The sequence below is a fragment of the Pinus tabuliformis genome, chromosome 9 (assembly GCF_031772625.1).
Source record: "Pinus tabuliformis cultivar Carrire ecotype Pingquan chromosome 9, CPIR1, whole genome shotgun sequence".
NCBI classification, from domain to species: Eukaryota; Viridiplantae; Streptophyta; class Pinopsida; order Pinales; family Pinaceae; genus Pinus; species Pinus tabuliformis.
The window spans coordinates 654,105,963-654,129,314 of record NC_142307.1 but is presented as its reverse complement, the minus strand read 5'-3'; the positions used below and the strand labels follow the sequence as shown (position 1 = coordinate 654,129,314).

At 38.2% G+C, this 23,352-nt stretch overlaps 1 protein-coding gene across 1 annotated transcript in view; it reads left to right on the top strand.

Moving 5' to 3' along the window:
* The window catches only part of LOC149150357 (uncharacterized), a 100,651-nt gene extending 79,258 nt beyond the window's left edge, over positions 1-21,393 (top strand). The window contains exons 4-6 of the mRNA XM_089440973.1: positions 18,353-18,467; positions 18,865-19,725; positions 20,013-21,393. Coding sequence (XP_089297099.1) covers positions 18,353-18,467; positions 18,865-19,725; positions 20,013-21,322 — 2,286 coding nt within the window. The 3' untranslated portion in view covers positions 21,323-21,393. The remainder of the gene's footprint in view (positions 1-18,352; positions 18,468-18,864; positions 19,726-20,012) is intronic.
* The last annotated feature ends 1,959 nt before the right edge of the window (positions 21,394-23,352 follow it).

The window sequence follows — 23,352 nt, the reverse complement described above, 5'->3', positions numbered from 1 at the left end:
TTCATAAGTATGACAATCTATAGCTTTATGCCCAAACTTTCTACATGAATAACAAAAACCATAAAAGGTGATTTTTACCTGGGAGGAAAACTTCTTCGTTTAATTGTTTTCCAAGAGCCTTCTTGTCTATTTTGAACCTTGTTTTGGTTGGGAAACATCCTTGCTTGGTAGATCCTTCAGCATAGTTTTTATGTGCATTTTCCCTTTCAGAGTTTGAACCCTTTTCAAGGATTTCTTTGTAGCCTAGACCAGTCTTGTCACTATATGACCTTTGGTTGCTGATGAGCTCATCCAAAATTTTAGAACTGTTAGCAAAATTTTGCAGAACATTTCTCCTTTTTACTTCCTTTCGAAGAGATACTATTTGGGCTTCTAGTTCTTCCCTTGCCTCGTTTCTTTCTTTTAACTCATCCCTGAGTGATTCTTCAATTATTTTGGCTTCTTCTAACTTTACTCTGAGGTTGATGATTTCTTCTTCATTCCTTTTGTTGAGATTCTTTACCTCCTTCAATTCGGTTTCCAGAGAATTAACATTTTTCCTTTCTGCTTTGAGTTCTTTTATAACTCTGACAACTTCGTTTTGAAATTCAATTTCAGTCATTTCTTTTTCTTCATCTCTTCTTTGTCAGGTGCTTCCATCTTGTTATGCTTAGCCATAAATAATACTCTTTCTTTGTTTTCTTCATCACTGTCACTTTCTTCTTCAGATGAGGAACTATCTTCCTTGGAGAGGAAGTTTTTCTTAAACCCTTTCTTCTTACCTTGGTTGTTGAAATTTCTTTGACCTTTCTTTCCTTTTGTAAATGTTTTATTCTTATGAGGGCACTTAGCAGCAAAATGACCTATCTCACCACAGTCAAAACATACTAATGGAAGTTTTCCTTTATACTTACCTATTCCTCTTTTCATCTTCCTTGTAATGTACACAAATTCTTCATCTGAAATTCCTACTACTTCTTCTTATTCCTCTTTGCAACAACTAGATCTAGGTTTGGATACCTGTTTTCCCTTCCCAGTGTTCTTGGATGTTGTGAATGCAGTTTCTATATTAGATGAGCCATCTTCTTCTTCAATCCTCATTTCATAAGTTGTAAGTATCCCATGTAGTTCGTCCATACTCAAGTTGCTTAAATCTTATCTATCTTCTAATACTAGAACCTTAGGATTAAATCTTGATGGAAGAGTTTTGAAGACTTTTCGAACAACGACCTACTTATCAACTAGTTCTCCTAATCCTTCCAAGGCATTTGTTATTTCATCTACACGTTGAAAGTAAGCTGCGATGTTCTCATCTCCTTTCATCCTTAGTTGTTCAAATTGAGCTCGATAAATTTGAAGTTTTGCTTCCTTGACCTTCGAGTCTCCTGCATATATATTCTGAAGCTTGTTCCATACCTCCTTAGCTATTTTACAACCCAATACCTTAACATAGATAGATTGAGTGAGTCCACTTATAATAAGATCCTTTACTTTAGCATCATCTACGATATTCTTTTTACCTTGTTCTTATTTTGTCGCTGTGTAGCCCTGCTCGACAATTTCCTAAACTTCATATCCTTGCGCAAGTAAATGAACTTGCATCCTTCCGCTCCAAAGTGCGTAGTTATCTCCATTAAATAGAGGAACTCTATTATTGGTGTACTCCATGATCTCCTTCTAGTTGTTAAACTGCTACTGAAGGAACCAAGCTCTAATACTAATTATTGGAAATACTGAGAGGGGTGGGGTGAATCAGTGTTTCTTAGCAATTAGCACTTTATCAATCTTTTCAGAGCATTAGCTAATCTTTAGTTATTATTATTATTATTGTTCAGTAAGAGTAGTAAACAACAATGTGAAAATAGAGACAGTAGGCACAAGATTTTTAGGTGGAAAACCCCCTTCGGGTCAAAAACCACCGAACACATTTCTAATAAGTTCTTTAACCTTCAACCCCAACTGAAAATAACGCTGTGACTTCCTAGAACTCTAGAAAATAATTCTTCTCCAGATCCCACTTGAATGACGCCCCAATGCTCTGGTTTAATCAATAGTCGGCTGAATGGATGCCCCAACACCCCAATGAGCCTCAACTCGCCCTAGCACCACCCTACTACCCTGAAGTGTTTACAGGCCCCAACCTGTAGGTGACTTCATCCACCTGCGTAGCACCACCCTACCACCCTATAAAGTCAAAAATTCAATACAAAAGTGTGGACTCTTGTACCAGGGACAATGATCCACATTACAATGATATTCCAATGATTTTCTTTGACTGATCAATAACACTAGGACCTAAACCCTTGTCCCAACAAACTTCGACAATAAAACTGACTTTCCCAACAATGCCTTTTACAACTCTTAGGCAATTTGACTCTTTTATAAATATGGGCTCTCATACCAGAGATAATGGCCCAATTAGATTGATTTGACTCTTGACTTTGACAATGCTTCTTAATACATGGATAGTTGTTGACGATGTGACAAGATAACTGCTCTGCCTTCAAGAATTATCTCATTGTAATGCTTCCTTCAAGAGATGATGATTTGTCTCTTCAAGTTCTTGAATGTCTTCTTGGATGTCTTCAGTCTTTTTTTACCTGCATGCAAATTTTCCCAAAGGAAACCCAATCCCAAACAGAAAACAAAAAAATACATAAAAGTAAATGTACAAATTAAATGATTACAATGTGAACCTGAAATGTGTTTGTGTTTTGAGTTCGTCCCTTTTTGTTGTTGACTTGTTGCAGCAGCTGACAAACTTTGAACACAAGCCTAGACTCTACTTAAACATACCCAACCTTGACACAAAACCATATTTTATACAAGACTCTACAAGAGATGAATATTGACTTAGACATAATCAGGACAAAACTTACCCTAGCTGGACACAACTCTAGTTACAGTTATGACAAGGCAGTTATGCAAGACTGAAAACTAGCCTAATACATGGTACAATGCAATCAACATTTATTAAAGTACATTATTAACACAGGAATGGAATTTGAATTATACAAACCTTTATCTTTGCTTGATTACAGGTCTACCTTTCGTCCCTTTCACAACAAGCTAAAGGTTATTCAACATTGTTCAGGTCTGTGATGTTTTTTAAAGGAATGAAGACCAAGGCTTGTTGCTGAACAGAAGGGCTGAGATCCTTAAATGAGATTGCAGATCATCAAGATATTTCCTTGCTTGTCTCTGGTAGACTGGAGTGGCGTTTCGAGACCTTGATCCTTCACTTGATCTTGAATGGAGATGGTAATCCTTGGACTGAGATCTCAGATTTGTAATTTTAGGTCCGAAACCTTTCTTTGCTCAAGGTTCTGTAGTCTGAGACAATAATGATTGCTTGGAAACTCTTGACCAAGACCTGTAACTTCTAGATCGAGACTTGTAACTCCTTGACCAATATTTGTGATGCTTGAAACTTCTATGATATAGGTCTGGAATAAGACTTTGCTACCTCGCCCAAATCTTCACTAATCTTTTGGTTATTAGACCTTTGATAGAGCTGCAACGAAACAGAACCTCGCTACCTTGCTAACCTTTGATATACCTGCAGCAAAATGGGACCTCACTTCCTTGCCAAATACTTCGCTAATATTTGATATACCTTACCAAAAACTCCGCTAACATTTGATAGGCGTGTAACAAACTGAGCCTTAACAAAATTTTTGATTTGCATTGTTTTTTCTTTAGGGCAGTCCCGAAATTGCAGAGATTATATGTTCAGTTCATCGTCTCATCTATGCCGAGGTTTCACGACATATATATAGTATAAGATTCTCACTTAGACATTGGATAAGGCTCCTTAATTATAGGAGACACCACATACTTAAGTAACAATATTTATCGTTTGACTGTCAGGTGTTAAGGAGGGGCTTCTTAATGTACGTTCGAGGAGTAATGCATAATATATTTAGAATGTTAAATATTATCTTTTGTTTTAAGGTAAGTGGATCACTTTAATATTCCTCCTAACATTTGTATTAATATTTATGGACTTAAATTATTTCTTGTTAGTGATATATCCTTAATAATTCTTAATAAAAGCATTAAATTTGATGTTAATAGCAATCAAACCAATGATTGCCTTAGTGCATTTGGTCCTACCCAAGTGTGAAGTCAATGATTGGTTTACTACCTGTGGATCTTGAAGTTATTCAACTTATACGTGGTGAGATTACGGTGAGAATCCTTGTCATATATTGACAACTATTGGTGAATAAGGTGTCATGTGTCTATCCCCTGGGGTTTTAGCCCACAAAATTGGGTATTCAACTTCAACCTCAATTTTCTCTCAAACCAAGAGGAACCACTAGGCGTACCATATATCAATGGAAACATCTCGTCGAGGAGAATCTATCCAGAAGGATCGTGACACAAGATTCCATGAATTGCCATGTGAAAATTTCCATGGAAGATCGCAGTAGCTCTTGGTGCTTCTTGGGTTGACATCAATGACAACCACCTATCAACACACTATGCATGCAATCTTAATGACCATTCTAGTAAACTGGAAATTAACTCACCATAGCTAAAGTCTATCTCATGAACTCACACTCATGCTAGAGAAAGACAAATTTGCGGTCTTCACTGGCTAAGGTACACGCCGAAGGACCTTCACTCGCTACATTTTCAACACTCCCCCTTAGCAAGGAAGGGATTTTTTACAACTCCCAACTTATCTCTGGAAAACACAAACTTGCCTTTGACTATGGCCTTTGTCAAGATATCCGCAACCTGCTTATTTGTTGGAATGTATGGTAGCTTTATTATCCCTTACTGCACACAGTCTCTAAGATGATGATACTTGATCTTGATATGCTTGGAGCGATCATGAAACACTAGATTCTCAAAGAGCTTAATGCAACTCTGACTGTCACAATGTATCATAGTGGGCTCCATCCCCTGTCTAAAAAGTCCCATAAACAACTTCCTCATCCAGATAGCTTCACATGTTGCCAAACTGGCAGCCATTTACTTTGCCTTTGCTGAACTGAGTGCAACTGATCTCTACTTCCTGCTAAACCAAGAAACAACTGCTGACCTAATGTTGAAGACGCAAACTGGAGTACTCTTTTGATCTGTAGAGCTCCCTGCCCAATATGCATTTGTGAAGCCTTCAAGCCTCGCTCCATCAACCTGTCTATACCATAATCCATAGTTTTTTGTGCCTCTGAGACACCTCAAAACATGCTTTGTAGCAACCCAGTGAACTCTAGTAGGGTCCATCATAAATTGGCTCAATTGTTTCACTGCAAAACAAATATCATGTTGTATGTTGACTAAGTACATCAACGACCTGATGTGTTGCATATACAATGTAGCATCTACTTGCTCTGCTTTGCTAGCATCCACCTTTCTCCAATTTGTGACTAGAGGCATGGTCATGAACCTGCAATCATCCATATGAAACCTCCTGAGGTACTTTCCTTGCCCCAAGAAGATTTTCCCATCACTTTGCCATACCTCCAGCCCGAGGAAATAGTGCATAAGCCATGTATCCTTTATCTCAAACTCTCTTGCAAGATATACGTTGCAATCCTGGATTAAGTAGTCTTCTCCAGTTAATATAAGATCGTCAACATAGAGCATTAGAATGAGTGGAATCCCTCCAACCATGATGTAGTACAAGTTAGCATTTGCCTCACTTTTAGTGAGGCAAAATCCCTAAAGGTAGCTATCAATGTGATTGTACCATGCTCTCTGACCCTGCTTGAGTCCATATAGAGCTCTCTTCAACAAACAAACATGAGTGTCTCTGTTGAAAGTCTCAAACCCCTTCAACTGCTCCATATAAATCTCCTCCTCAACCACTCTGTTAAGGAATGTTGTTTTCACGTCCATTTGGTGGATCTTTCACCCCATTTGAGCTGCAAGTGCCAGAATTTCCTAATGGATGAATAACAAGCCATTGGAGCAAACAAATCATCATAGTCGATGCCCTCAACCTACGAGAAGCCCTTGGCCACAAACTTGGCCTTCTACTTCTCCACACTCCCATATGCTCCATGCTTCACCTTGTACACCTAGTGTGAGCCTACTACTGCTTTTACCTTTAGTTGTGGCACAATCTCCCAGACATAGTTCTTCACGATGGAGGAATATTCCTCCACCATGCCATCCCACCAAACCTGCTAAGAGGCTTGTTGACCAATATGTGTCAACGACCCATAGCAGTACACCCTTTTTTCACAAAAGGGATAGTGCCTCATCGATGTGTTTGTGCCATACAACTATCATCATCAACTTGACTTCCAAGATGTTATGTAAACCCTTTCTGCATGTACATAATGTAAATAATCTCAGCAGATTTGTGTCATGTATGTAATGACCTAGGTAAACCTACTTTTCTAGTGACGATCTCCATTCTTTGAGGTTTTTTGTCTCACCGATCCATTCTCTAATAATCGACAGAGTTTTCCTCCAGTCTTACCCCAAAGCTAGAATGGATTTTGTTGCTAGGATCTTAAGCGAGTCCTAGTGTTCTAGATCGAGTCTATGTAAAAGTAATTTGGGAATAATCCTAACTATTTGGTTAGGTTATTTTATTACAAATTGCTTGGTCTGCTAGATTATATTTGTGTCACAGAAATGGGTAGTCTGTGAGGGTCTATTACAAATGGGTTTTCTCCCTTATGATGTAAAAAATATAAAAATCATGACGTAAAGTGTTTTGAAAGTTGGAAAAATAATTTATACCCTCGTAGATTAATTAATTAAATTTTCTGGCCCATAAATTTAATTAATTCTAGGTCCTATGTAAATTTAAATTCTCCAAAGGCAAAATTCGTCGGTCCTTAAAAATTAAATTTTAAAAGATCCCAAGACTAAGGTAAATTAATTATTTTGCCAAATTTTAAACCTTTGATCCCTGGGGGGTTAAGTCAAAGTCAAATTTTTTGGGAAATTAATTTTGAGTTAATTAAAATGCATTTAATGAAAAATTTTGAATTTCCCCAAATATTTAAATATTTTGATGAATGAGATTAAAAGAAATTTTAATCTTCATCAACAGTCGAGATTGCTTTAACGAGGATTACTCAAACTAGTCGTTGGAGGATTTATTTTTAAATAGGAAGTCATTTGTCAGTCGATTGATCCGACTTTTGAGTCATGTGCTTAGCAAGAAGCTCTTGTGTAATATTTTTATGAATAATAAAGAAAGACTTTGGGGTTAAGTTTTGTTGGTGTTACTCTTCATGGGAATACTGTAAGATGTGTTGTTTTCATGCATAATTTTTTTAAATCCATTGATGATAGCTTCTAAAGAGTGATTTGGGTACAGGTATCTTGCTCAGTCGCTAGGGTTTAAATAATAATTTAAATTTTGAACGTAATAGCAGGTATCTCTATTTGACTGAGTTTTATTATTATTTTTTTGCTCTATTTTTAATGGCTGGATCGAGTTTTGCAGGGAAATCTTGATATAGAATCCTTGGGCATTAGGGGAAGTTTTCAGTTGGACCAGCCAACTCCCGATCCGTGTTTTCTGAAGAGCCCAACTATATTAGCTCCGGGCTTATCATAAGATTTTAGTGGTGATATATGAAGGGTTTTTATTTAAGCACCTCTTTCAAAATTTAAAAAAATTTGTGTGGGAAACTGATTGATTTGGCTATTGAGAGCCTTAGATTATTAGATCTGGGAGTGAAGTTGGACTCATACTCCTCAGATCTGATGGATTTACCATTCTTGTGCATAGATCTGTAATTTTTTTTGTTTTTTAATTTGGGTTTTTCTGGGTTTTAGTTTTTTATCATTGTACATATCATTTGGGTGTTTTTTTGTTGTTGTGCAGCTACAGATCTGAAGTGGAAATTTGTGTAAAGTTCAAATCTAGGCCCTGGAGGGTAAGATCTGGATCTCTGGGGGTTTATCAACATAATTTTGCGGGGATATTGTTCAAATTTTTTTGCAGTCCAAGGGTTTGAAAATTTTAAATATGGAAATATTTATAAGGGTTTCAAAGGAATCTGAAGCAAAAGGATTCAACATTTTAATCAAAATTTCTGGGAATTTTCTTAGGTTTTTGGCTACCATTTTTCTCATGCTTGCTGCCGTATTGAGCCTCTTTCTTCTATTGCTGCGTTTTTCTCTTCTCTGGAAAATTTCAAGAATTTTACTACCTGTGTTTTTCGCTACTGCCTAAACCCTCGCAGCCATATCCATCCCTCTGTCAAACCTGCGTCCCTCTCTATGTCTTCTCCTTCCTCGGCCTGCATCATTCATTCCCTCAATCCGCAGCCTCCTTTCCTCCTTGCGTTCAATATATCCTCCTCACAAGCCCTCGCTGTCTTCGTGAGTCCCTCTTCTCCGCCGTTGAGCCTAACTGCACAGCAAAAAAAACAAAGCATTTGACTTTTTTTTAATTGGTATATGCATTAGGTTAGTGCGTTTTTCATTTAATTTTTAATTTGTATTGCATTAGATTTATTTTATTTTTCCTTTTGATTTCGTTTTGATTTGATTCTTTTTATTTATTTTAAATTTGATTTGTATTATTTGCGTTAGTTAAAATTTATTTTATGACTATTTCGATTGGCTTACCTTTTTTATTTTATTTTTTATGCCTTTGTGTTTTGATTTTTTGATTTTTCATTATTTTGATTCCATAAATAAAGAAAAACATTAAAAAAATCTAAAATTTTAAAAATAAAAAAGAAAAAACATTTTAAAATTATAAAAAGTTTAAAAAAACTTCATTTTTGTGACTTTAGAATGGATAAGGAATTAAATTAAAAGAGGATTTGCGCTTTCACATTAAAAATTTTAATGTGGCCTATGGCCCATTAAAATTTCAATTTATTAGCCCTGTTGATTTACTTTTGTCACATTAAAAATCTAATTTCTTCATTTACCACATTAAATTGATTGCCTAAGGGATAATTAACATTCAAATTTAAAGTTCCTTGGTGTCATTAGTGTTAAGTGTAAAATTTTGATTTTTGTGGTATTGATTTCTCTATTGGCAAGTGCAATTAATGTCTTGAAAATTATATTGACTATAGGAGAAAGATGATTAATTCTAGATCTGGGTTATTGAAGAAAATCATTTTTAATCTAGAATCATTGCTAAGCATTTAATTTTCATAATTCTTCATGGGATTTAATTGCTAGAATATATTGTAGTTTTGGGCATTTACATTTAATCGTTCATGATCGTCACCTTCGCCACATTATAAATTACTTTGGGTAACTTGTTCTCATTTAGTTTATGGTTAATTGAATATTAAGGCACTGGTCTATAATCATTTCTATCTTGTGGTTGTGTCTTGGTTGTATTAGTGTTTAATCTATTCATCTCAGTTAACCAGGACTCATTTACATTCGTCAAGTTGTCCATCTTTAAGTCTCCTAGAGCCTGTGTTCCACAAGCTATTCTCATTCATTCACCTTAGGGACTACCCCCCTTGACTTGTCTAGGAGAAAGTCTAAACATAGTGAGTAAGGATTAGAGTGATAGCCCTTACTCTGATCGTTGTCGCGGTGCTTAGACACTTTGTGCGACAACAAGGCTACCTCCTTATAACAAGAAGTCCCTGTGTCCAATTACTCAGTCATCAGTGCCATATATCTGGTGTACCTATGTGGCTGCTTGCTATGCCTAAACATAGAACTAGGAGTCTCAACTCGCTCTTGGGCCTCCTGAATTAACCTCTCAACCCACTTGGCTCTCTTCCTCCCTATGATGGCACTTTGGGTAACTTGTTCTCATTTAGTTTATGGTTAATTGAATATTAAGGCACTGGTCTATAATCATTTCTATCTTGTGGTTGTGTCTTGGTTGTATTAGTGTTTAATCTATTCATCTCAGTTAACCAGGACTCATTTACATTCGTCAAGTTGTCCATCTTTAAGTCTCCTAAAGCATGTGTTCCACAGGTTATTCTCATTCATTCACCTTAAGGACTACCCCCCTTGACTTGTCTAGGAGAAAGTCTAAACGTAGTGAGTAAGGATTAGAGTGATAGCCCTTACTTTGATCGTTGTCGCGGTGCTTAGACACTTTGTGCGACAACAAGGTTACCTCCTTATAACAAGAAGTCCCTGTGTCCAATTACTCAGTCATCAGTGCCATATATCTGGTGTACCTATGTGGTTGCATGCTATGCCTAAACATAGAACTAGGAGTCTCAACTCGCTCTTGGGCCTCCTGAATTAACCTCTCAACCCACTTGGCTCTCTTCCTCCCTGTGTTGGGAGTCACTAACTAAGTGGTTGCCTCCACTCGTCCCGGTCTCTCCTCATCCTACAATGACTCCTTGTCATCCTGTTGTACGACTTGCTTGCCACCTGGCTGAGAATCAATTTGTGATACTGGTTGAGGCTCTTGCTTGGGAGCGAGTAGCTCCTCCCCAAGTACTCCAACCTGCTCTCGCTGCAAGGATTCCCTCAGAGCTTTGTCCTCCTCAAGCCTCACATCTTGCCTGATAACTGTCTTCTTGAGTGATGGTATATACCAATGTTGCAAGAAGCGTCCCCCTCCCCTCGGTTCTAAGGCCCGAAGCGCGTCCCGTACGGATTCGTACAGGAAGCATCCTCGGAAGTGCGACTCCAGAATTCGGAAGTGCAGTTCCGCCTGTTTTGGACGCTTCCTGGAAATTTCCGAAGCTTTCCTCCAAAGTGCGCTTCCAAATCTCCGAAGCGTGCTTTGTACGACGCTTCAGAGGGCGAAGTGTACGCTTCTCGTACGGTTCCGTACGATTCCGAAAAAGCGCCGCGCGAAGGGAAGAAATGCAATTTTTTTTTTTAAATTTTAGCTGACTTGGCATAAAGGGGGTGGGTCCACCTTGGGTTAGGGTGAGGTTAGGGTGAGGAATGAAGGGAATAAAGCCCCCATTCATTCCTCATTTGCTCACTTTGAGTTTATGAGAGTTGGAGAAGAGAAGAGAGGAGAGGAGAAGAGAAGAGAGGAAAGGAGAGGAGAAGAAAGGAGAAGATATATTCACAATTTAATACTTTTGTCATAGATTACTCATTAGACATATAGGCTTGTGAATTTGAATTTTGAACCTTTTTTGTCTTGGCGGTGACCAAGTGACATATTTTGTAAACATTATTATTTGAATTTTGGACATGAAAAATGTTGACAGTTGCTCACTTGCTAGATAAATCATAATATGATCTATGTTTTATGTTTTATAATATGCTTAAAAATTTGATGTATGTTTGTAATCGCTAGAATATAGATGGTTGATGTACATACTAGTAACTACAATGGAATCATGGATGCCATATCTATCTTGATTTATGCAAAAATATGCATGTTTTCGTGTCTTCTCCAACTAATTTGGTATTTGGGATGTTTGTTTTGAGTATAAATGCAAAAAAATACAAAATATATATATATAGAGTAGACGCTTCGCTTCCTAGATTTTTGGAAAATGACGCTTCCGTGTCCCCGCTTCCAAAAAACATCCCCGCTTCGTGCAACATTGGTATATACACCCTGTGCGCCTAAGATGTCTCATTGTAGCCCACAAAAATCCCCTTTTCAGTTGTGGGCTCCAACTTCTTCTTGCTCTCTTTGAACACTAAACTTTGGTGCCAAAGATGTGAAAGTGAGAAACATCAGGGTTTTTGCCTGTGAAAGCCTCCCTTGGTGTAACTCGTCCAAGCACTTTGTGTGGACTCCTATTCTGCATAAATGCTACAGTGTCGCATGCCTCTACCCACAAGAACATGGGCAGCCCCTGGTCATGCAACATGGCCTTGACCGCTCCAACTATGCTATGATTCTTCCTCTCACCCCATCATGCTAAGGGTTATGGGGTGTTGTAATCTCTCTCCTCATGTCCTCCTTGGCACACACGTCCCTCAAAGCATTGGAGACATATTCCCCACCATTATCACTTCTCAATGCATTGATCTTCTTCTCGATTTGGTTTTCTACCAAGGCCTTAAACTCCATGAACTTGGAGAAGACCTCCTCCTTCTTCTTCATAAAGAAGATCCATGTCTTCTAAGAAAAGTCATCTATTAAAGTGACATAGTACTTGTGTCTCATGAGTGATGGAGAAGAGAAGGGCCCACATACATCTAAATGTACGAACTCCATAATCCCTTTGGCTTTGCTATCTTGACTGAAAATATGACTTGGCATACTTACTAAGTGTGTACCCCTTGCACACATCCTACTGGTCAAATGTGCATTGTTGTAGTCTTGTGGCTATCTGCTAAAGGATATTTAGTGCCCCATGATGCAGATGTCCCATGCGTTTGTGCCAAAGTTCCCGACGTCTCTATTGTGCGTGCTTCTTGCCTTGCTACTCAGGGCTACACATGTCTCAACCTACAACTTGTAGAGATTCTTCATCCTCACTCCAATCTGCTTCACTGAACTAGAAGCCAAGTGCTTGAGGTAAGCCTTACCTCTATTGAAGATAACATCATAACCCGTGTCCTCTAGGGTAGCCACTAAAACAAGATTCTTCTTAAGGCTCGGAACATAGAGGACATCCCTGAGATGATGAGAGCTACCAAACTCCCTCTCAAAACTGACGACACCTACTCCCCTAGTCATGTACTTGCCATCATCTCCTAGCTTAATGTGAAACTACTTGTCCTTCTCCTTCAGCTAGCTGAAACACTGCTTGATCCCGGTCATGTGGAAGGATGCTCCAGAATCAATGTACCACACGTTTCCTACTAAGCTTGTCATGCAAGCTATCAATGAGAAATATTTCTCAAACTGAGAAGAAAACACATCTACTTCAGCTGATGCAAGCACATGGTCCTTACTAGACCCCATGACAAGCTATCAATGAGAAATTTTCTCAAACTGAGAAGAAAACGCATCTACTTCAACTGATGCAAGCACATGGTCCTTACTGGACCCCTTCTCTCTGTTAGGACACATAGTGGCATAACGCCCGAATTGGTGGCAATGGAAGCTTTTGATCTTGCTCAGATCTTTCTTCTTCGTCTTGCCCTTCTGACTGGACTCTGCCTTTCCTTGGCCCTTCTTGCCCTTGGCTTTGCTGCCTTTGCATATTAGGGCAAAGTTCTCCTTGTCCTCTGCCTTTTTGATCTTCCAGCTCTTGTTCCTCTTCAAATTTCTTCTTGAACACAGTCTAACCACAACGTTTCCCAACTGGAAATATTCTCTCAGCCACTCTCTGCATCCTGGAAATTCTCCCAAGAATTATGACGTCCCATAAGTGTAAGACTCACAAGGTCACTGTTTGCTATAGTATCACCCACTCCAGCTAGCTCATCCCGAACTTGAGTGAACTTGGAAATGTACATAATGATGGGCTCACCTTTGCTCATCATGATATTTCTTAGCTTGTCCTTCAATGCAAGCTTCCTGGCATCATTGAAATCCTAATACAGATCCAAGATGACTTTCCACATTTTGTATGTTGTCTTCTTCCCATGGAGATGAAGGACAATATGGTCTTTGACCCCCTCAAAAATGATATTCCTGGCCTTGGTTTCATTCTTGTTATGTTGGACCAATTGTTGGGCATATTGAGGTGGAACTATTTAATTTGCCACAAATTCTAGTACCCCATTATCTTCCAACAACTCTAAGATTTGCTCCTTCCATGAGAAGAAGTTAGAGGCTCCCACTAAACAGTGATCTGGCCTTAGTCCTTGGAACGACATACTACTATCCAAGAACATGCTCTTCAAAACTCTAGCACAAGCCTCCTACTTACATTGTGCTCTTCACTTACTGAACAATTTGGTTCTAGTCTTTATGCTGAACTTTGCTTTGATACCATGTTAATTTTATTTTTTTTGAAACTCTGCAACTACTTAGATGAATTATTGAAAACAAGGAAACTGAAAACTTAAACCAAATTTACTTTCACTAAGATACAAAGTTTCTTAACAATTTATCAGCAGTGGAAAAACACTAGAGATAAACACACATGCACACAAATTGACACGCTTGATTTACCCATGAAACCCAAAAGGGAAAACCCACTCTCTTTGTTGTGGTATTTTATTGATTGTTCATGAGCAATTGGATCTATTGCAATTCAGGCTGCATTTTGCAGCCAACAATCTGTCTTTTAGAACACAATTTTTCTCCTGCTAAATAGCCTTGACTTGCCTTGAGAATCCATGATCCTTGCTCCTATTTCCTTGCACACTTCCTTCTATTTCCTAGCTCACAATTGGGCTCCTATTTCCTTGTGCATATCTCTTATTTCCTTGTGCACTTGTGACCTATTTTCTAGCCCACAAGCTTGTCAATTCTACGCACACACACACAAGAATGATAGATCTTGTGCCTTCATCCTCCTCTTTATAGATAGAATTCAAGCATGAAAGAAGGCCCACTTCAATTTAGAAGTTGGAGTTGTGATTGCGAGTTAATTGAGAGTTCTACTCGTTCTTTCTCCAATCAACACTGGAGTCTTAACTCGTTCTCCGTTCAATCAAGATTAAAGTCTCAACGCGTTAACTGAACTTGTAACTGCCACCTCGTCCTATGGTCAAAATGAAGAAGACTCCACGTAACTGAAGCTCCAACACTTTGCATGCAATCTCAATGACCATTCCAGTAAATTGGAAATCAACCCACTGTGACTGAAGTCTATCTCATGAACTCACACTCATGCTAGAGAAAGACAAATTCGTGGTCTTTAGTGGCTAAGGCACAATCCAGTGGACCTTCACTCGCTAAATTTTCAACAATTTGTAGCAGTATTCAAAATGTGAATCCACAGATGGGGGGTCAAGACCCTATTTTCTAGCCCACAAGCTTGTCAATTCTACACACACACACACAAGAATGATAGATCTTGTGCCTTCATCCTCCTCTTTATAGATAGAATTCAAGCATGAAAGAAGGCCCACTTCAATTTAGAAGTCGGAGTTGTGATTGCGAGTTAATTGAGAGTTCTACTCGTTCTTTCTCCAATCAACACTGGAGTCTTAACTCGTTCTCCGTTCAATCAAGATTAAAGTCTCAACTCGTTAACTGAACTTGTAACTGCCACCTCGTCCTATGGTCAAAATGAAGAAGACTCCACGTAACTGAAGCTCCAACACTTTGCATGCAATCTCAATGACCATTCCAGTAAATTGGAAATCAACCCACTGTGACTGAAGTCTATCTCATGAACTCACACTCATGCTAGAGAAAGACAAATTCGTGGTCTTTAGTAGCTAAGGCACAATCCAGTGGACCTTCACTCGCTAAATTTTCAACAATTTGTAGCAGTATTCAAAATGCGAATCCACAGATGGGGGGTCAAGACCCTGTGGATCTAGTAACACAAGAAGTATCCCATTTTAGATAATGATTAATAAAATATAAGATTTCCTTAAATATATGCATAGCAAAATATAGTTTCATAAGGTTTCTTGGGGGTTGTTAGGATTTCGAAGTTAGAATCCTTCAAATTTTTTGTTTCTTATTTGCTCTTCTTTTGTCTTTTAGGGGATATATGGCTGCCCCGAGAGTGAGGTCCCACAATCCATGGTGGACATCCCTTTATGACTCGTCATGAGTTTAAATTTGGGAAGGGACATCGTTGCAAACCTTTGAGGACTTCTTATGTGTCCCTGGTTATGTCCAATTCTAGTTTGACCACACAGAAGATGGGGGCATGCCTTTTTGTCTCCTACCCATCCCTAGGGGAACATCCCCATGCCACAGAGATTTATTGTGAATTATGTTGGACATAGACTATAGACTCATAGAGTGATGAGATTGATATGTTGTGTTATTTAACAATCATTCTGAGTGATACCAATGATCAGATGGCAGAGATTAAATTATTTTCATTCTATCTGTGCTTCCTGATAAAATCAGGAGATTTGAAGTGCTTTCATAGAAATACATGCATATTGAATTGAATTATGTTGACCAATATGTTTGCAATTCTTCTCAACTTTTTTTGGATCAACAATGATTTGATTGACTCTTAACAGACTCACAAGAACCCGTTAACTCGTCACTATTGGAAAATGTTACTACCTTGGCACAGATTTGCCAGTAAAACATAATTTGAGCCTATGCAAAAGTATCATTTTTAGCAAGGGAGCGGGGTCGGGGTGACTAGCCCTAGTTGTTCTGACCCTGCTTCGTGCCCCATTCCTTCCTTTGTCCCTATGCCGCTGCAGAGTTTTTTCCTTGCAGGGATTTTCTGGTTCATGGTGTCACTCTCGTCGCTGGATGTTGTCTACAGATGCCGAGGATTGCCACTTGGTGTCTTTGTGATATTTAACAATCATTATGAGTGATGCCAATGATCTGATGGAAGAGATTAAATTATTTTCATTCAATCTGTGCTTCCTGATAAAACAGGAGATTTGAAGTGCTTTCATAGAAATCCATGCATATTGAATTGAATTATGTTGACCAATATGTTTGCAATTCTTCTTGACTTTTTTGGATCAACAATGATTTGATTGACTTTTAACAGACTCACAAGAACCCGTTAACTTGTCACTATTGGAAAATGGTACTACCTTGGCACAAATTTCCCAGTGAAACATAATTGGGGTTGGGGGCCGGGGCGACTAGCCCTAGTTGCTCTGACCCTGCTTCGTGCGCCCTTCCTTCCTTTGTCCTATGCTGCTGCAGAATTTTTTCCTTGCAGGGATTTTCTGGTTCATGGTGTCACTCTCGTTGCCGGATGTTGTCTACAAATGCCGAGGATTGCCACCTGGTGTCCTCTCTGATGCGTCGCCCACCACTATGGAAAGTTGAGGGGGTGGACTTTTTGGGCGGATGTCTGCTCATTCCTACATTGCGTGCCTTTTCATGCCAAACTTTTTGGGCGTCATCTATTGGTATGGTTTTGTTATGACAGTTTTGGATTTGGCGGTCTTCTACTCTCCTCCAGTGCAGCCAGTTGCTTCGGCATGGTTTTCATGGATGTACCATGCTGCTGCCTCATTTCTGTCTATCTTTCTTCCAGTGGCCTTCGTCTTTTTCTTTGCAAGGCCTTTCCTGTGGCCTCTTCCTGGGTTTTGTGGCCCAACTTCCAGTGGCTGGCGTATGAGTGTTGCCCTATTTTGTGGCCTCTCGAAGTGGATCTCGGGCCCAACTTTTATATTTTTGCAGTCACATTGTGTCGATGGGCTGTAGAGTTTTCTTTTTTGCTCCCTATTTGGGATCTCGGAGGGCCTAGAATTTATTTTTTGTGTTTTCTTATATTTTTTTGTGGCCTACGTGCCAGGGCGACTTCTTGTCAGGCTTGCGTGCCTTGAATATTTTGTTTCTCTACGCTTCATGGCCTGAGGATTTGTTGATCTTAGGGTTTCTTTCCCTACTCATTTCCTTGTCAGATGTTTGCTTTGTGTCAGACATGTTACAACACAGGATTGCATACACACACAATGTTTTTACAGAATGTAATTTTGATTCCCTCTTCACATAATAAAATTTACGGTTTTTTTTCTTTGAAAAGAAAACATTTTTAGCAACTGAATAGCTTTATCCATGTGCTTTTGAAATTGTATAATATGTATAGTATTGATATATATCCCTGCTGAGCTTTGTTTTCTTAGTGATCAGTTGTAACTTGTAAGGCTTCTAAAATATTTATTGTGGTATGTAAATGTTGGTAAATGAGTGATCTAAACGAAGTTTACTATTTTTTTACTTGACACCAGTTGGCTATTCTTCAATGGATTCACATTCTCACCTACTTATTTTATGATGAATGTTCTTGGAAAATGTTACCTAGTCTCATCCTAATGATTCAAATCCCCATCAATGAACTTGCCTTTGCAACAACCAAGTTCCGAAGTCACTAGTAAGCATGGCTCCATATATTTAGCAGATCCATATCTAAATTTTCATGTAGCTCCCAGGCACTCACAGCCAGTTGTTTTTAGTTCAATGAACAGCTCTCGCTTTAAGTCATAACAAAGTAAAACGTTGTAGAATATATATCAGTTTATAGTGTGTATGGGTGCATCCTATACCTAATTGCAAGTTGTGCTTTGTATTACTAAATTGAGATTTTTTTATGCGAGAAGTATGAATCTTACCTGATTAACTTAGGCGTGGCACCTATTAATATCAAAGAAGGGTATCAGATCTGTTCTACTTTCATGTTTCAAGGTTTCTCTCATCCATCCATCTGTCCACCAACTATGAAAAGGAGAGATAAAATTGATTTCATTCAGACTGGGCCATCTTGCCCAATTATGCAGAATGGAGAGCATTATTACCCACCTATTCATAAGGGTAGTTAATGACATTATTTGCATAAGCAATTTGTTTGCTACATACTTCCAAGTTCATAGACTTCTATAACTCTCTTCTTCTAGACTACCCATTACATAACCATACATAGTTGTTCTGTTACATTCTGTGTTTATTATAGCTATTAGAATAGATTTGGTGTTTAGATAGTTGTTCTAATTTGTTTAAATGCTTTGTCTTTAGAGAGATGATCTGGATGACAAAGAAAATAGTACCGAACAAGCTCAAATTCACTCCTTCGATGCGAACTTTTGTGAGAATGATCACGAGCCAGGGACAGATATAGAATTCTATGAAGGTAAGAGTTAATTTGAGGTTCAAAAAATGGGTAGAGGATAAAGAACATAGAACGAAGAAGCTGCTGTCTGCAATATGTCAGTAGTTTCTGAAGATTTTCCAGCATTCACCATAATCTGACATCAGTTTCCCGTTTAAGAATAAAAAGGGCATTTTAGAAACTAGTTTGCAGCTATTTTAAAGTTTTTGATTGCCAAGAGACTTGGAAAATATGAGTCTATATTTAAAAAATAAATGTTTGGTTTTAGGAACAAAGCCATAACTTACAACTTTGGATATACTTGAGCCAAAACTTATTTTCAGATCACATAATGAATTTGGTCTTAAACTATGCAGGATACATCCATGTATTGAAATGATTGAGCTTCTCACCAAACTTTGATGTAATGTCTTTGCAGATGGTGATGGAACTTTCACTTTTGAAGATGATCATGGCACATCTTCTGCTGAAGTAGATGAAGTTCCTCAAAGTTCCTCAGACAGAGATGGGGAAGTTGATAGGGATGTTTTGCCTGCAATGTTGGATCCTTTGGATGATAGTTCAGATTCTGTGAAGGCAGAGGTAGGTCAAAAAGCCATAGATGTCGGCAATCCAGATACTGGATTCTTGCAAGGTTCTTTGGGCTGCAAGATTAAAAAACATAATAGCTGGGAAAGAGTAAGAGAAGATGAAGCCGATGATTTAATGTTGGTTGGAAAACAAGCAGATTTACAAGAGAGAAGGAACATTTTCACCTTTGAAAATGATCTTGGCACATCTTCTGCTGAAGTAGATGAAGTTCTTCGCTGTTCCTCAGACAGAGATGGAGAAGTTGATAGGGATGTTTTGCCTGCAATGCTGGATCCTTTGGATGACAGTTCAGTTTCTGTGAAGGCTGAGGTGGTAGGTCAAAAAGCCATAGATGTTGAAAATTCAAATACTAGATCCTTGCAAGATCCTTTGGGCTGCAAAATTGAAAAGCATAATAGCTGGGAAAGAGTAGGAGAAGATGAAGCCAATGATTTAATGTTGGTTGGCAAACAAACAGATTTACAAGAGATAAACAACATTTGCAAAAACTTAGTCCTCAATACCTCTTCTGTGTTAGAGGTAAAGAAAATTCAGAAAGAAACAACAGATAAGCAATCTAAGAAAGAGAGTGATGGTGATGAAAATAGGCAGAGAAGCTTTCTCAGTCCTATTTTGCTGGCGAGTGCCACTTCCTATTCACATACATTAACCGAAGATTTAGAACCAGGCGAAATTCCAGCCACATCTGGTAAGAGATTCAAAGGATTTGAAATTAAACCAGTTTTCCATGAGTGCAATTTTGCTTCTGCTTTGTGTGATGATTAAATAAAATGTTGGAATTGATTAAGAAATATGTCTAACATGTACAAATTGTCTTTTAAGAACATTGCCATAGGAAAGGTGTTTTTTTTTCCTTCTCGGCCGCCAATTCTTCTTTGAAAATAAATGTTATGCAAGAACTGGCTCAGTTTGTACATGAACAGACTGCAAATTGATTTTCAGGAATCGATGCTAATTCTTTTCAAAATATGTCAGTTCCAGTCAGTGAAATTCAAAGGCAAGAAATGCACCTTTTTTTCTCCAACAAAAACAGTTTTTCTGAAGGAAGGTTAGCTGTGTCACTGGGGAGGAAACCATGCTATGGATGGCTGTCATCAGATGAGGAACTTTCTCCACGTGAACCGACTATCTCAACACATGCTAATGAAGTGTTTTGTGACCATTCTGAGATGGCAGTCAGAGGAAATGATTTCTCAGAAAGATATGGTTCAGGAAGAAAGACTGAGCATGATACAAATATTAAGTCTTCAATTCAAGTGGGATTACAAGAGAAAACCTCAACAGAGTATGATTCTATGCAAACAGAAAATGAGAAAGACATAAGAAGACCAGAAGGCAGATTGATTCAACAATATGAGAACCTTTCAGAGGAAACAGTTTGTCCACATGAAAGATATAGATCAGATCAGGAAAGATATAGAAAAGACCAGGAAAGATCTGACAAAGAAGGGCGTAGATCAGACCGGGAAAGATCAAACCAACAAAGGCATAGATCAGGCCAGGAAAGATCAGATCAAGAAAGGCACGGATTAGACCGGGAAAGATCAGACCATGCAAGGCATAGATCACACCGGAAAGGATCAGACCAAGAAAGACGTATATCAGACAGGGAAAGATCAGACCGGAAAAGGCATAGATCAGACTGGGAAAGATCAGACCGGGAAAGATATAGATCAGACCAAGACAGATACAGATCAGGTCATGGAAGATATAGATCAGATCATGAAAGATACAGATCAGACCGTGAAAGATATAGATCAAGCCACAGGAATGACAGAGTGGATAGAAAACACTCACAGCAGCCTATGGACAAGCATTCTGCCTGCCATGAAGAGACATCAGCTGACATTTTAAAGGATAAATATCAGAAAAGGGAACACAGAATAAAAAGTAGGGTCGAGAAAGCCCAAAACCCTGTTGAACAGACCACTGATACTTATACAAAAGAAAGATTTTCTGAATACCAACGGAGGCAAGGTTATGAGAGAAAACCAGAGAATAATGAAAGTAGATCATATGAAAATAGGTACACATATAATCAAAGGAATGAGACCGAGAAAGTGAGGGGTTTGATGGAGGCTGATAACAAACATCCATTGCTTCATGTGAATAACTTTTCCCAAGAAGCAAAGCTTGGAACTGATCATGACTGTGCACAAGTTAGAGATGAAGTTGTTGTATTGGAGACCTGTCCAAAGATATATAAAGAGTATTCTTCACCTTGTAAAAAGAGACGTAAATGGGATGTACCACCTTGTACACTTGATAAGAGTGGCTGGATGTGATGAAAATAAGATGAAAGTACCATGGGCCCATGGGGTTTATACATTGTTTTTGCATAAAACTGATTCAACATTTGAACTTGTGAAAATGTCATTTTCCATGAAACTGATCAATGAATCACAGTGCCTCTAACAAGCTTTATATTTGTACTTGAGGTCTTTGTCATAGGCGAGATAAAAAATTGGATACTCTCCTTTCATTTTTCTTTTTCAGATTTTACTCTTTTAGTGGATTGTGTGTAGGACAGGCTAGGTAAGTTTTAAATTCTGTTTGAGTTGCAATATCCCAGCAAATTCTACATGATTGAGATTTTTTTCTGGTCATTTCTGAAGGGACTGCTAAGCATAAATAATTCACCTAGAGCACTTAATAACACTGTATTTTGGCTCGTGACCATAATAAGGTCATTTTTCATTTTATGCATCTGCATTTGTCTTGGACAATTGGTACATGCTTTATGGGTTAGTCATAGATTTATTTCAAGAAACCATGTCCATCTTCCTTCAGATTTTCACACAGATGATGTTCAATACTTGAGGAGAATTTGGAATCAATGCTCAAAGATTGCATAATTGCCTCTGATTACTGTATGCTTGCCTTTTGCGAACATGAGATTTGGATTTAGAAAGAATCTAGATGTAATGCTAAGTTCAGATCACTCTGGAATGCATATGTTTCCTTTCCCTTAGGAATCTATTACAAAAAGCATCATTCTGCAGATTAAAGGTAAGGTTGTTAAGTACTTAGCATTACAAAGCGCCATAACATTGGATGAGGATTTTCTGTTTCAGTTCACTTGGTCCATAAAAATGTTGAGCCTTCTTACACTAGGCATCTGATGAGCATGCATTTGAAATAAAAAAAGGAGGTCATGTTTTTTATTTCTGAATATGGTTTAGGATCCATGGTCTTTTTTCATCTTGATACGTTTGTATTCGTTGCAGTCTCAACTCTAAATGGATACATGCTATGATGCTTCTAATATGTGATCCCTATCATTATGGGAAAAAATCTTGTTTTGTTTGGATACTATTCAAATGATGATTCTGAAAGTTTACATGCTCTATGGTTATCTAGCATACATTTGATATGGTTGATAAATGGTTCCAGCTATTGATCTGCAAGGGTGTGATAATATTTATTTTTATCAGTACAATTGTCAATGATAAAAGACGCATGGTTGAATTATTATAAAACTCATGTTTAACTAAGCCAAGTAATTGCCTTTGCTATTACTTGAAAAAGGTTACGGGCCTAATCCAGGCTACATTGCATGCCTAGTTGGCAAACTTTCATGGCCTAGTCCAGACACTTGATTCTCCCTATTAACTTACATAATCGAAGGGCTTGGATTAGTTTGTTGGATGATATATAATCCTTCCCTCCTGTGCTGCCATGAGAACTCAGCGCATGGCCTTGGCACCCAGGCAGGACATTTGGAGTCTGTTCATGCATTCTGGGAGACAATGCACGCATTGAAGCCACCTTTGATTGTGTGTTTGGAGCTCAAAAGTTTATGACAGCGTTTTTTCTTGCTGTTTTACCGCTGTTACTTTTTCAGTTTATCGATTTTATTTGGCTTTTACTGCAACTAATATTATCTGCTTCCTTCATGAATGTAGAGAGTTGGGTCCAGCTCACAGGCACGTGTGTTTATGGTATTCTACATCCATCCATCTTTATTGCAGGGCAAACTGCAGCCATTTCATGGGCAAATAAATGGAAATTCTTCTGATAAAAATTATGATTATGGAACAAAGATAAACAGCTGAGCACATATAAAACCCTCACTTTTTAAAGGTTTCAACCCTTGACGATTTCAGGTCCATTTACATTTGTGTCATGGAAAATGCTTTGAATTTCAATGGTTTTTGTTGTTCATTCAACTTTCATGGCTAGAGATTTAAATTAACTCTTTTGAAAGTCAGGGATAGACATTATTTTATTAAGAATTATCTGACAGCTATTAAAAAAATTTGTTGGTATATATTTTGATGGTCCATTCAAAATTTTGCAATATGCATTTGTGGGA